The sequence below is a fragment of the Mytilus californianus genome, unplaced genomic scaffold (assembly GCF_021869535.1).
Source record: "Mytilus californianus isolate M0D057914Y unplaced genomic scaffold, xbMytCali1.0.p SCAF_2, whole genome shotgun sequence".
Taxonomy (NCBI): Eukaryota; Metazoa; Mollusca; class Bivalvia; order Mytilida; family Mytilidae; genus Mytilus; species Mytilus californianus.
The window spans coordinates 68,295,348-68,310,497 of record NW_026262668.1 but is presented as its reverse complement, the minus strand read 5'-3'; the positions used below and the strand labels follow the sequence as shown (position 1 = coordinate 68,310,497).

General features: G+C 33.7%; 1 protein-coding gene across 1 annotated transcript; it reads left to right on the top strand.

Moving 5' to 3' along the window:
* The first annotated feature begins 2,794 nt into the window (after positions 1-2,794).
* LOC127728101 (transmembrane and ubiquitin-like domain-containing protein 1) lies at positions 2,795-10,498 on the top strand. The gene is made up of 3 exons (XM_052235329.1): positions 2,795-2,886; positions 8,248-9,099; positions 9,653-10,498. Exons 2-3 carry the CDS (start codon positions 8,261-8,263, stop codon positions 10,035-10,037), a joined length of 1,224 nt encoding a protein of 407 aa, XP_052091289.1. The 5' UTR covers positions 2,795-2,886; positions 8,248-8,260; the 3' UTR covers positions 10,038-10,498.
* The last annotated feature ends 4,652 nt before the right edge of the window (positions 10,499-15,150 follow it).

The following is a 15,150-nucleotide window of genomic DNA, read 5'->3' as shown; positions in this document are numbered from 1 at the left end:
AATTTCCGGATCAGGATATATTACGTAATCCGAAATTGTGACGCATTGGGTGATACAAATCGGGACTAGCTCAAGCCAGAGATATATGCCTCTGCTCAAGCAAACAAACAAGATTAATCACAAAATAAATATTTAGTTGCTTCATTTAGTACAAGAAATCATAGTTACAAATGTCTCATGTTTACAAGGATTTCTGTTAGTACTATTTCAGATCAGTTTAGTATCACCCGAGACATATATAATATATTATGTTATGTACATTATTGTGTATTATATGTCTCTGTTACCACTGAGAGACGGATCTTAAATCTAACTCTATTCTATCATGTTTCTGCGGAGACTACTATAACACTGTAATCCTCAGCTATAATCACAGACACTCTGAGTTGTCTCTACTTGAAAAAAAAATCCTATTTACCTTAATATAACGTAATAATAATAATATAAAGGAAAAAAACTTTTCCAGAGACAAGTGCCTGTGACTATAATGTGTTATAGTAGTCTCAGGTCTTTGCCATACATTTTTCATCTTTATGATTCATATTCTGTTCTAAATTGATCTTTTTTTCATAGGCTTCAAATTGAACATAGTGTGACGGGATTGCTTCCCCGGTTGATCTAGGGAAGCGCTTCTTTAGCTCAGTCGGTATACGCGCTGCCTTGTAACACAGAGGTCCCGGGTTCGATTCCCGGAGGAGACAAAGATGATTTTGTAAGAAGAATCATGCTCTCCGTTTACAATAGCAAGCACTTGTTACGGTAGCTAAAATTAAGGGACGATATCTAGACACTAATTAAGACCATAGATGTTAAGGCTAAGATGGTTTATTTTAAAAAAGGAATGAGAAAGAAATTGATGTCCCCCAGAAACTACTATAACACATGAAACCCAGCAGTCTCAGCTTCCACCAATGCATAATATTTTACAGTTTTTGTTATTTTCATTGCACTTAACAATAATTTTCTGTTTAATTTGGGGTAAAACTTTATAAATAATCCACGTGTGCAACAGTATGTAATCATTGGATGTCGATGGAATACTGTATTATTAAAGATGAAGAGAAAGATGTTACTGTCACGAACAATTTTCACGACTGGATGAAATTCTTGACAATGATTTTCTTTTCTTTATTTCTAATTTATGGACAATAGATAAGATGCCAGATTTGTGTATTTAAAGACAAGAACAATTAAATCGGACAACATATACACAAATGTAAGTAACAAGTAAGTTAGTAATACAACAGTCTACAAAACACAACATAGTAAACTAAAGCCTGAGCAACACGAACTCCAGTAAAAACCGGGGGTGATATCAAGTGGGAAGGGTAAGCAGATCCTGCTGCACATGTGGCACTCGTTGTGTTAGGCAATTTAAAGTCGACATATATGTACACACTATCAAAGAAAACATAATTGACTATCATATAAAAATCGTGCAGCTTCAAGCAAATACTTATAAATAAGTAAAAGGCATGCAAATATAAAGAAAGCATGGCATACTTGATTTCTGAATCCCATGCGGCAAACACCTCTATGTGCATTGACGGAGCAATAACTGAAATATCATAAAATCATGGTACTTACAAAGCTCAAAACCGTGATAAATAAATTAATTAGCACAGGCATGCTATATGTAATAATAATAAAAAAAGGTAGAGCAAGGCCTGAGAAAAAGGCAGAAACATCTAAACCTCAGACTACTATTATAACCCAGTCTCTGTCACGGTTATATATAGTAGTCCGGGCTTAGTCTAAACATTCATTTTTAGATTGTTGATTTTCACTATGAAATTCGTCTACCTATCTCTTTAAGATCAGTATTTTTGGGGGGAAAGAAAACAGAGAAAGCTATATTTTGACAAGAGACCGGGTCAAACTATTTATTGGATAGTTTGAAAAAGAGTCATATCCTTCTCATGCAACTCCCAATGACTGACTGTCCATCGGCCTACATTGGTTGGATCAAGGGTTCATACACGGTTATCGACTATCTGAATCCAGAGACATATATAGACATGTATATATATTTCTCTGGTGAATCATTGCCGTCAGAACAAAAACAAGTTTTAACAATTGGCGTTTAATATTGAAGTACAAAAGATAAAAAAAAGTCTGAAGTCAAAAGTAAAATAACAAAAATACCGAACTCCAAGGAAAATTCAAAACGGAAAGTCCCTAATCAAATGGCAAAATTAAAATCTCAAACACGTCAAACGAATGGAAAACAACTGTCATATTCCTGACTTGGTACAGGCATTTCCGAGTTATGTAGAAAATGGCAGATTCAGTAAACCTGGTTTTATAGCTAGCTAAACCTCTCACGTGTATGACAGTCGTCAGTGTACAAAATTAGTCCTCTGCTGGCACCAGTAGATAATTATTCAATGAAACAATTTAAAAAAAAAATCAACTTCAACGGATTAAATACGGTGTAAATGGAATGCAAACTGGTTATACCAGAATTATAGCTGGTTATTATATGATTTATGGTTATACTATATCCAAGTTGAAAAATTATATATGTTATTACAAAGAGATTCGCTTTTCAAAAATTATTTTAAGACCAGTTTCTTATGAATATTTCAAACCAAATGCATGCTAACATTATGATAATAATATGTCTATATGAGCGAAATAAACTTTGGTAACATTATACATAAATATTTCATCAGTTTTCCGTACAATTTGGGTCTTTCTCCGTATACCGATAAGGAAATTATTAATGACAACTGGTTCCCTATTTATTTTTATAATGCCATTGCTCATACAGCAAATTAACTTAAACCAGATGGTTAAATTTGTAGGTGGCGTTGTGTTTGACAGGTGTCGATGAAGACGAAGTGATCTGCCTGGTCAATATTTACGAAAACAGTAAACAATCTGGTAGTGAATTTTAAAAGAAATAAGGCAATCCACAAAGTATTTTGTACACTTGTTCCAAAACCCTCTAAAGAGAACCAGTCCCTCTTCGACCCACAGGACTTTACAGTGTTATATTATTCATTTTTAATAATCTTAAAAAATGAAAATTTCCAACAGGGATAGCCAGATTTATAAATTGTTTTGCCATCCATAAACCGATTCTTAAGGATAAAAAGGGGGTGGTTTTGCAACGTAGCATTAAAATCCAAAGTTTTTGAGTCATGGATAGTTTGTTGCAATATCAGTGGATTGATTGATTTGGCAACAAAATGAAAACTAATTTCTTTGTAGGATGGGGTATTTGTTAGTGATCTTATTATTTTTATTATTTAACTATGTACAACCCAGCCACAATCTAAATGTGCCTGTCCAAAGTCAGGAGCCTGTATTTCAGTTGTTGTTGTACATGTAAGGTTGCTGTCTGTCATTTATTTTTTTTATTCATTATTTTGTCTTAAATCAGACTAGTTGGTTCACATTTTTTCATAACAGGGCCTTAAATAGCTAACTATAAGTAAAGGTATGGGTTATGCTCATTTTTTAAGGCAGAACGGTCTGAACCTTTACCTATATTTGCTAAAATCTACACCATTTTGACTCTAGTGGATAGTTGTCTCATTTGCAAACATACCACATCTCTTTATTTTGTTATCATTGCTATTTTGGAATCGGTCTGAACTACATTGAATAGATGTATTTACACTTGTACGCAAATTTGTCTGCCATTGCTGTCGTGTCCATTTATTGGGTTTTACACTTTGAAGGAAGACTGAAAAACACACAATGGAAAAAACATATGGGAGAAACAAATTTGTCCCCATTTGCTCAAGATTTTCAGTTAATACATATCTGTATCTCCCTACTCACTATAGTTCAATTTTATTTTTTTAAGAGAGTGGTAGAAGATGGCAGAGGGATATTCAAACCCAAAGTCGAAGACAAACTGACAACACCTTTAATTGTTATGTCTTCCACAATATATAACATCATGAACATACAAACATCTATTCTAAATCTCTTTTTTTCTGAATGAACAAGAATCTATGACAATGTACAAATGATGTATTATTGTTCTAGCACAAACATTAATATATTTTGGGTTTACATTAATGAGACATCAACCCAATGACAAAAACAACCAATATACATCTTAACAGTGTTCCAGCTTGATCGTAATTTTTTGTTTTCACAGGTCGGTCCGCCCGCCCTTTCCCGACTGCCGCCCTGTGCCCTTTTTCGCAAGTACATGCCTTTATTGTCGTAATATTTTGATGAAAATACTATAATTCTACCTGTCTTCATATTTCTGACAAGTTTATGACCCTCAGCTAAATAACATTTACAACAGGTGTTATAAGTTGTGATTACAGGTAATCTGCTTATCGCCATCAGATGGGTCACTAATCCGTTAATTAAACCACATAATTGACCATTATAATTATTTTCCCCAGTAAAATCAGTCAGTCAGCATTTAAATTTTAATGTTTCTTAAAAGACCACAATTTGCAGTTCGTTTTTGAATTGATCAAAATTCATCAATTGGACGTTTTTTCGTCACATTTTATATAACTTTTCATTAAAAAAATCTTTCGACAATTTTGATTATAAAGATAAAACTTTAATCAAAACGTTTAAAAATACTTTCAAGAGTCAAACTTGATTTCGTTATCATGTACCGCGCAGGCGTGAACGTATTTTTATACGACCGCTAAAAAATTTTTGTGGTCGTATATTGGTATGACGTTGGCGTCATCGTCGTTGTCTGGCGTCGTCCGGAGTCATCCGAAGACACATTGGTTTTCGCACTCTAACTTTAGTTTAAGTGAATGGATCTCTATGAAATTTTACCACAAGGTTCAATACCACAAAAGGAAGGTTGGGATTGATTTTGGGGGTTATGGTACCAACAGTAAAGGAATTAGGGGCCAAAAATAAGCATTTTTGTAACTTCCAGACATAACTTGTGTGTTAGTGTATGGATCTCTCTGACATTGTACCACAAGGTTCCATATCACAAAAGGAATGCTGGGATTGATTTTGGGGGTAATTGCCTCAAAATTATAGGAATTAGGGGCCAAAAAAGGGGCAAAAAACAAGCATTTTTCTAGTTTCATGACAATAACTTGTGTGTAAGTATATGGATCTTTCTGAAATTGTACTACAAGGTTCCATATCACAAAGGGAAAGCTGGAATTGAGTTTGGGGGTAATTGCCGAAACGTTTAGGAATTGGGGGCCAAAAAGGGGCAAAAAATAAGCATTTTTCTAGTTTCCAGACAATAACTTGTGTTCAAGTGTATGGATCTCTCTGAAATTGTACTGCAAGGTACCATACTACAAAGGGAAGGCTGGGATTGATGATGGGGGTAATTGCCTCAAAATTATAGGAATTAGGGGCCAAAAAGGGGCAAAAAACAAGCATTTTTCTAGTTTCAGGACAATAACTTGTGTGTAAGTGTATGGATCTTTCTGAAATTGTACTACAAGGTTCCATATCACAAAGGGAAAGCTGGGTTTGAGTTTGGGGGTAATTGCCCTAAAAGTTTAGGAATTTGGGGCCAAAAAGGGGCCAAAAAACACATTTTTCTAGTTTCCAGACAATAACTTGTGTTCAAGTGTATGGATCTCTCTGAAATTGTACTGCAAGGTACCATACCACAAAGGGAAGGTGAGGATTAAGTTTGGGGGTGATAAATCATAAGGGGGTTCAAAAAATTTGGGGGGGGGATTTTTTTTTTTTCCTTTTTTTTCTTTTAAAATTTTCCATTTTAAGTTGGTTATTTCTGATTTATATTTAAAAGCAAATAATAATGATATGGTAGGAGATACACACCAAACAGGATGTGTAAATTATTATATAATTAGTATTGTGCAATAGCAAGAAATTTTCAATTGCACAGTATTGCACAATAGCAAGAAATCTTCAATTGCACAGTATTGCGCAATAGCAAGAAATCTTCAATTGCACAGTATTGCGCAATAGCAAGAAATATCCAATAGCACAATATTGCGCAATAGCAAGAAATTGTCAATTGTACAGTATTGCGCAATAGCAAGAATTTTTAATTGCACAGTATTGTGCAAAAGAAGATACTTCGTATAAATTGCTTATTTCTTGACCAATTTCAATGGGGTTTTATTCTTGAATTCTTGGGGTTCTTTAATATGCTGAATCTAACAGTGTATTTAGTTTTTGGATTTTGGGCCCCGTTTTTAAATTGGTCCACATTGAGGTCCAAAGGGTCCAAAATTAAACTTTGTTTGATTTCATCAAAAATTGAATTATTTGGGTTCTTTGATATGCCGAATCTAACCGTGTATTTAGATTCTTAATTTTTGGTTCCGTTTTCAAATTGGTCTACATTAAGGTCAAAAGGGTCCAAAATAAAACTTAGTTTGATTTTAACAAAAATTGAATTCTTAGGGTTCTTTGATATGCTGAATCTAAACATGTATTTAGATTTTTGATTATGGGCCCAGTTTTCAAGTTGGTCCAAATCGGGGTCCAAAATTAAACTTTGTTTGATTTCAACAAAAATTGAATATATGGGGTTCTTTGATATGCTGAATCTAACCATGTATTTAGATTTTTGATTTTTGGGCCCCGTTATCAACTTTGTCCACATTGAGGTCAAAAGGGTCCAAAATTAAACTTTGTTTGATTTCATCAAAAATTGAATTCTTGGGGTTCTTTGATATGCTGAATCTAACCATGTATTTAGATTTTGGATATTAGACCATAATAGGTGAATGTCCAATTTAAAATTTTTAAGTTCTTAGACCACATTCATTCTGTGTCAGAAACCTATGCTGTGTCAAATATTTAATCACAATCCAAATGCAAAGCTGTATCAAGCTTGAATGTTGTGTCCATACTTGCCCCAACTGTTCAGGGTTCGACCTCTGCGGTCGTATCAAGCTGCGCCCTGCGGAGCATTTTATTATAAATTTAATAGACACTAAAACGTAAAATACGAAATCATTTTGTATCAAATTAAACGAGAGAGACCAATACATGTATATTTCTTACTGAGTAACTTAATTTTCAGAAATGATAACTTCCTGCCTTTTTGTTAAACACAGTCCGTAGATGAATCCGGATTCATTCTAAATTTATTGTCCTCTCGTCACTTCCTGTTTTCATTAATAAATCGAAAGAAAACAAGATCTACTCACGGTCGCTATCCTATATTGGTATTTTATATAGGATAGCGACCGCCATTGACGGTAAAATCTCGTCTATCCCACTTAACAAGCCTCTGTGATCTACTCTTGATAAATTTAAAATAGATAGTCATTTTAATCGTTTCAAGTTTATAAAAATGAATTCCAAATATCAATTTAAACGTTTTTACAGGGATAGTGATAATGTAGTGAAATAGTCGTTACAATTTCATTTATGAATTATGCTGTGATTCCTGGTTTTAAAAAAGAGGAACCCAACTTTTGTTGATCAGGATGTCCCCTAAAAATAACTGAAATTGTGAACTAAATTTTCCGGATCCTTGTTCTAATCTTCTATTTAAGCATCACACCAGTCAAATCATACCATGACTGCCTACATTTGTAGCATGCCTAAGGCCTTCAAAGATCCTAGTCCTTGAACATGTTGAAGGACTTGGGCATATGTATAGCTAGTAATATACGTCCTTGGTCCCTTACTGTTACCCAAAATAAGGTTGATTTTCATCTTGGGTAAAAGTGACTAAAGCCCTCAAAACTCCTAGCTGAAACCCCTGCTGTTTTCATAACACAATGTTTGGAATGCCCTTTTTGAATTATCAATCAGCGTGTTAAAGTGCCCTTTTCATAATTGGCTCCCTGCCCTTTTGAAATCCTAGCTGGAACACTGATCTAGAGGACTTCACACAATAAGTTATACAGGTGTCCACACAATATGCCAAGCTCTTATTTTTCCCAAGTCTGTGAAAGTAGTGAATAAATTAAACTTAAAGGAGAAACAATCAAAGACCCGCCATCAAAATGATCAACACCAGATTCTCCAAATAACAAAAAAAAAAAAATATATATTACATAAGACAACCATTGACAAGGTTCCTAGTTTGGGACAGGCACAGGAATACATGTATGTGAGACAGATACATCAAGGATTTGTATAGTATACAAATCCTTGGTTACATGTAATGAATTTACAATTTTGTAACCTAAATATAGTTTTAAGCTTAAAATTTAAAGTGATAGTGGCTAAAGAATATAAAAACAGTAGACCTATGTAAAACTAATTTTTTGAATTGTATTTTGAGATATGAGCTGTGTACTTCAAAGGTGTTTTTAATTTAAGATATCTGATTTTTTTTTTCAGGTACAAAAATTGTATGTACCACCTGTACACAGATATGCCTCTTATTGAAGGGGTAGGAGATGAAGTTACTGTTGTTTTTACCATTTTTTTACTATTTCTAATTCTCTGTATTGCATGGGTGTCAACAAATATTCAAGAACTACCCTTCTTTAGTATCATTGTAATAGACTTTACCAGAAGACAGAATAGAAATGCACAACAAACTAACAGTCTTGAAGCTAGTGATAGTTCTGCCGTAAGTTCAACCTCTAGTGAGGAATCAACAGGGGACCAGTCCATTCAGGAGGAGACTGACAATGCCAGTAGGTCTTCTTCTGTGGAAAGTGTAAACGAACAAGTGACTGGAGCAGAAAGTCGAATTCCAGTTCAAACAGATGATGTATCAAAGTCAAAGGACAAAAAAGAGTTATCTAATGAAAATGTGGTTATAGAGGATTCAGGGGAAGATGGGGTTTTAGGGGACAGAAACGAAGATTGTGATGACTTGCCTACAACAGAAACTGAACTGAGACGTAGGAGGGTTGCATTCTTTTCTGATAAAAATCAAGTTATAGAGACAAAAAAAGAAAGTAGTAATCAAGAATCAGAGCCAAATGTTATAAATGACAAAAACCCATCAAATTCACCAAACAATGAACTTCCATCAAATTTACCAAACAATGAACTTAATAATAAATCTGAGTCTATTAGAAATGAAACTGAAGATTTGATTAATGCTGAATTTAATGTTACATCTGAATCGGAAACTAATTCTAGTCAGAGTGATAGAGTTCGGATACGACTGAAATACCTAAATGACACTCAAAGAAATGTAGAAGCATCTTTAGAGGATACAGTCGAACAGTTCAGAAGGTATGGCATAATCATCATCATGACCATTGTTGCTTACTTTGTTTATAATTTTCAATGCATACTTTTATACATGTAGTACTGTAATCAACTTTGATGTACTGCAAATTAGCCAAGATAATGTACATGTAGAACAGTTTTATATTTCTAATTTATTGAACAATTTTAACTCCATATTTTAAAGTTCTAGAATTGTACTTCTGGGTAAGCATTATTTTGTTTACATATAAAACTTAATACAGGTCATGGTACAGCCTAAAAAATGAGCCAAATTCATATTGTATATTACAAAATGTAAGCTATACAAGGTCCTGGGAAAACAAAAATAGAAAGTCATTGGCCTGATCTAAGGGAATAACATTGAACAAAAATGGGTTAAAAAATATGAACCAAATTTGGCTGTAATATATTTAGAAGACAGGACAAAAAAACTATGAAAAAAATGGAATCCCAAATTCTTCAAGTGAATGTAGTTTTGAATGAAAGATATGCATATCCTGCATTCCTGCTATGCACATACTGTATTTAATTATTCTTCATTTCATATTTATTTCAGGGCACATTTTGCAGAAGAGCTTGAAGCAGATAAACTTGTTCGATTCATTTTCAATGGTCAGGACCTAAGGAATGATGCTAACACACTACAAGCCTACAATATTGTTGACAACAGTGTAATACATTGTCTTATTACTCAAGTTAATCGCCAAAATACAACATCTGGTGTAGAGAACGAAGATGAAGGATTTGATGTTGGCATGCTAATGCTTCCATGTTTTGGAATCATTTTATGCTTTATGTGGTACCTAAGATTTGAATATCGTCAATTTTTTTCTGGGACATCAACTGTATGCTTAATAGGCATGTCTTTGCTTTATATAGCAGCTTTGTTGGCAATGATGGAGAATAGAAGAAGAGGACACCATCATGTCCATGTGGATTGAATTTTATAGGATTCTATCTAATGTTTCTTTTTTTTAGGGTTCTCAAAATTGTGCTGGTGACTGGCAACTTCACAATTTACTTCGTCTTATTCCTGGAAAAAAAAATTAAAATTTTGGTTAAGTGTCACCTTCTTTTTACAATTAAGCAATTTTCAACATATATATTTGAGAACCCTGTTTTTTATTTATTTCAATCTTGTAATATATATGCCTCAGTCAGTATAAGAAAAGTATGGATTTGACAACCTCATGAAACTTGAGTACTGAAATAACCAAATGATTGTTGTTTTTTTCTCAACTTGACAGATACTACTACTAGGTTTGTTTTCAAGTCATCAGCTGAAAAGATCACACCTCACAGCAAGAACAAGTTTGCCTCTTTAGTCAGATATTAGTCTTTCATACTAGTTCAAATCTGGTTTTACTCAAATGATAAGACATTGTTCCTGAATATTTTTTTTTTATATTTTTATTACACCAAAGGTATTTTAAAAAAAATGTTGGAAATAACTTACTTTTTAGTTAAAACTGAATAAAAATATTGAAAAACATGGTGATGGCAAATAAAAAAAGATCATCACTTTTCAAAAAATAGTACATGACGAAAAAAATGTTACAACTGAGGAACCATATAGAGTCATCAAAAGGCAACATTATGAGTAAAAGGGGGAGGGGGGGGGGGGGGGGGGGATGTGTCAAACGGCATCATTATTGAGGAAAGGGTTATGGTAAGGGATATAAAAATGGGTGACCTCTCAGATTTTAGAAGATTTTAGGAAAATTTTACATTCAACTACAGTGTGTAGAACTCCATTTACATGTTTTAATCTTAAATTTCCTGAGATATAGTTCAAATTTTGTCAGATAGAGGTGCACATGTATTTTTTGCAAGTAAAATAGCTTGAAAGTTTAATAATTTCACATTAAAGCAAGATTTCTTGAAAAGTTGTTCTTCAGATTTATGTAACAATTATATGTTAATGCAACAGAAATTTTTGTTTTATCTATATAAAATGTATTAAAGCTCACCAACTTCATTGTATGCATGCAGTTATTTAAATGGTAAAGTATGGCGGGTTGGCGGTGGGCAGATGCCAACAGTTTTCATGCAATAACTTATAAATCTTTCTAACCAATGCTTTTCAAGCTTTAATATTTTTTTACTAATGGCGAAAAGTAGTTCAAGTTTGATATTGATGATTATTAATTTTGCTGTTCATGCAGGAGTCATGGTCCTTGGTATGGGGAAAAGGCACTTTATGTCGTTTCCATGAAATAACTTTTGCACTGTTCAACCAGTGCTTTTCAAATATTAGTATGTTGTTACTGATGACGAAAAATGGTCAAATTCGATGTTGACTATTTTCACTTTTGTTGTTCAGCTGTTATGGTCTTTTAAATTGGAAAATTGAACTTAGTTATTTTCAGTGCAATTGCTTATGAACTGTTCAACCAATGCTTTTCAAATTTTAATTTGTTGTTACTGATGAAGAAATGGAGGTCAAATTTGATATAGAGTTAAGGTCCTTTCAACAACCTTGATAGATTGGAAAACGGCACTTAATATCCAGACAGGTACAAACAGAATGTGTTAAGTCAAACAAGCCTGACAGAGCCATTCATTAGAATATATCAATTTCTTTCATACTACATTTGTAGCTGCCCTCTTAAGTTCGACAATGGTTACCTTCAAAATATAGAAAACCTGGTTTGCTGTCCATTTGACAGTTGATATAGAATAGAGAATGGAAACAGGGAATATGTCAAAGAGACAACAACCTGACCAAAGAGCAGAAAACAGCCCAAGATAAATCTTTTTTTTGTTGTTGTACAAATCATTCATGTGAAAAATTCCCTTAATGATGCTGACAAAAAGTGATGACTGTTGTAACTTTTGTCACATTTTTTCCAGACTATATAAAAGTGTAAACAATATATACTTGCACACAAAATATAAATAAATATATAAAAATAACAAATAATTTTTCCCACATAGGTTTTCTAAAAATGGTGGTTAAAATAATTCCATCATTCCCCTCCCTGGTGACCATTTTCCTTTGATTATAATTTTGGCAAGCAATCATCTTTCCAGATTTTCCATGCCAAAAAGATGATAAAACCAATGGAGACGACTATACTTTTGTACAATGGTTATGTGTACATTTTGTATCAGCATTCTGTGAGGTTATTTGATATTTAGGTATGGACGGTAATTTATATCTACATCAAAAGTGTGAATTTTTCAGCTTTCGATAAATTGTCAATTTTTTACTTTAGTATAAGATTCTGTGTTAAAAGTTTTTATATTTCCATACTGATTTTCACATGGAATGTGATACTATTTATTATGTTTTTGTTGAATATGATATATCTAAATAAATTACATGGTATTGTAATTACTTTCTCTTGTTTTTAACATGCATATTTTAACAGGTGGTGTTGAGTATTTATGAACAAATAAAATAATTGAATGTCCTATATAATCCCGAAATCACACAATGTCTAGAAATGTAGAAGAGTGTCCTCTTTCAGTGGCAAATATAGCATTTCACTCTTGCTTCTTGTTCCTTGCCCTACTCTGTACAATATCTTGATCTAATTTTGAATAGTTTTTTTTTAATGTGCATGAAAGAAGTGATGCAAACAACCAAAGAATGCCAGACACATAATCCTGTGAAATCCTTATTTTCAATTGGATATGGTTTAAAATTCAATGCTCAAAAATCCTTTTGGCTGAAGTTAAAACATTGACAATGTTCAGTAACTTTCTCAGAGGGACCCACAAAATTTATCATTAAGTAGGCCATTTTGCTAGTCCTATTTAAGGTTAAGAATACAGAGTCTGTTACTCATTGAAATTATCCATTTATTGATATCTTTTGTTTGTTTTATGAAGGTAAAAGATACAAACAATCAGAAACAATAAGTCAAAGAAATGATAACACCATGAACAAAAGAAAAACATCGAAAAGACAAACACCAGTCCACAAAACACTACACACAAAACTAGAAATTGAGCAAAATGAAGCCAATCAAAAGTCATAATTAAAAAGAGTAAGCAGTTCCTGCTCCACTAGTTACTCTTCTTATCTATAAATAGCAAGTAAAAAACCACTAACAATCAGTGATGTCATCATTGAGGTAGAGGAAATTATTGTGCAAGTAGAAGTTTTGTATTTCAGAGGGAAGATTGATTGATTAATTGGTTGGTTGGTGTTTAACTCCTTTCAGCACTGTTGGCTATTTCATGGGTAGAGGAAATGATTGTGCAAGTAGAAGTTTTGTATTTCAGAGGGAAGATTGATTGATTGATTGGTTGGTTGGTTGGTTGGTGTTTAACTCCTTTCAGCACTGTTGGCTATTTCATAGTGGTCAGTTTTTATACGACCGCAAAATTTTAGTATATTGGTATGACGTTGGCGTTGTCGTCGTCCGAAGACGCATTGGTTTTTGCACTCTAACTTTAGTTTAAGTGAATGGATCTCTATGAAATTTGACCACAAGGTTCAATTCCACAAAAGGAAGATTGGGATTGATTTTGGGGGTTATGGTACCAACAGTTAAGGAAAAAGGGGCCAAAAATAAGCATTTTTCTAGTTTCCAGACAATAACTTGTGTTCAAGTGTATGGATCTCTCTGACATTGTACCACAAGGTTCCATATCACACAGGGAATGCTGGGATTGATTTTGGGGGTAAATGCCTCAAAATTTTAGGAATTAGGGGCCAAAAAAGGGGCAAAAACAAGCATTTTCTTGTTTCATGACAATAACTTGTGTGTAAGTGTATGGATCTTTCTGAAATTGTACTGCAAGGTACCATACCACAAAGGGAAGGCTGGGATTGATTTTGGGGATAATTGCCTCAAAATTTTAGGAATTAGGGGCAAAAAAGGGGCAAAAAACAAGCATTTTTCTAGTTTCAGGACAATAACTTGTTTAAAGTGTATGGATCTTTATGAAATTGTACTACAAGGTTCCATATCACAAGGGAAAGCTGGGTTTGAGTTTGGGGGTAATTGCCCTAAACGTTTAGGAATTTGGGGCCAAAAAGGGGCCAAAAAACAAGCATTTTTCAGTTTCCAGACAATAACTTGTGTTCAAGTGTATGGATCTCTCTGAAATTGTACTGCAGGTACCATACCACAAAGGGAAGGGTGGGATTGAGTTTGGGGGTGATGAATCATAAGGGAGTTTTAAAAATTTGGGGGGAGGGATTTTTTTTCTTTAAAATATTCCAGTTTAAATTGGTTATTTTTGATTTATATATAAGAGCAAATGATTATGATATGGTTTGAATAGGTAAATTAAATTTTTTTAAGTTCTTAGACCACATCCATTCTGTGTCAGACACCTGTGCTGTGTCAAATATTTAATCACAATCCAAATTCAGTGCTGTATCAAGCTTGAATGTTGTGTCCATACTTGCCCCAACTGTTCAGGGTTCGACCTCTGTGGTCGTATCAAGCTGTGCCCAGCTGAGCATTTTATTATTGGAAGAGCTGGGGTGCCCGGAGAGAACCACTGACTTTCGGTAGGAAAATTCAGATGGAAGATGACCATGACCTCATTTTCATGGTTTTATTGATCAAAGTTGAATTTTCACAGATAGTTAACAATAGGTCAACTATATTTTGTGTATGGATTGATAGTAACACCCCGTTGACAATAGGACATTTAGATCGCTTTAAACTAGATCGGTTTACTTTAGATCGATTTAAGGGCCAATGTGAACGCATTGAATCGATCTTCAATCGGTCTAAACTAAAACACCAAAAGAGGTAGTTTAGTTTGAGTTGATCTAAAGTGAACCAATCTTACTTTAAATGTGAACGCAGAGATCGGTTTAAACTAGTACGATTGGATCGAAAATAATGTATGCGCATGTACAGCGGCACAACTATATCAATGGTTCGATGTTTAACCCATATTTTTCTGTTAACAGACCTTTGTGTACATGCACGTAAAAACAAACTGAAAACATGTTGTCTTTGCCGCAGGGTTCGTTGTGTTGTTACTTCGTTGCTACAGTTTTTAGTTTCAAAATCAAAGAAAACTGCAAGAACACAGTATCAAAATTTGAACTTGTGATTCAAGAGAAACAATAACTTCATC

What these genes read in the sequence shown, in the direction of transcription:
- LOC127728101 (XM_052235329.1), top strand. Translation starts at nt 8,261, where the DNA reads ATGTACCACCTGTACACAGATATGCCTCTTATTGAAGGGGTAGGAGAT. An exon ending in ACAGTCGAACAGTTCAGAAG is followed by an intron (nt 9,100 to 9,652) that starts GTATGGCATAAT and finishes TATTTATTTCAG; the next exon opens with GGCACATTTTGCAGAAGAGC.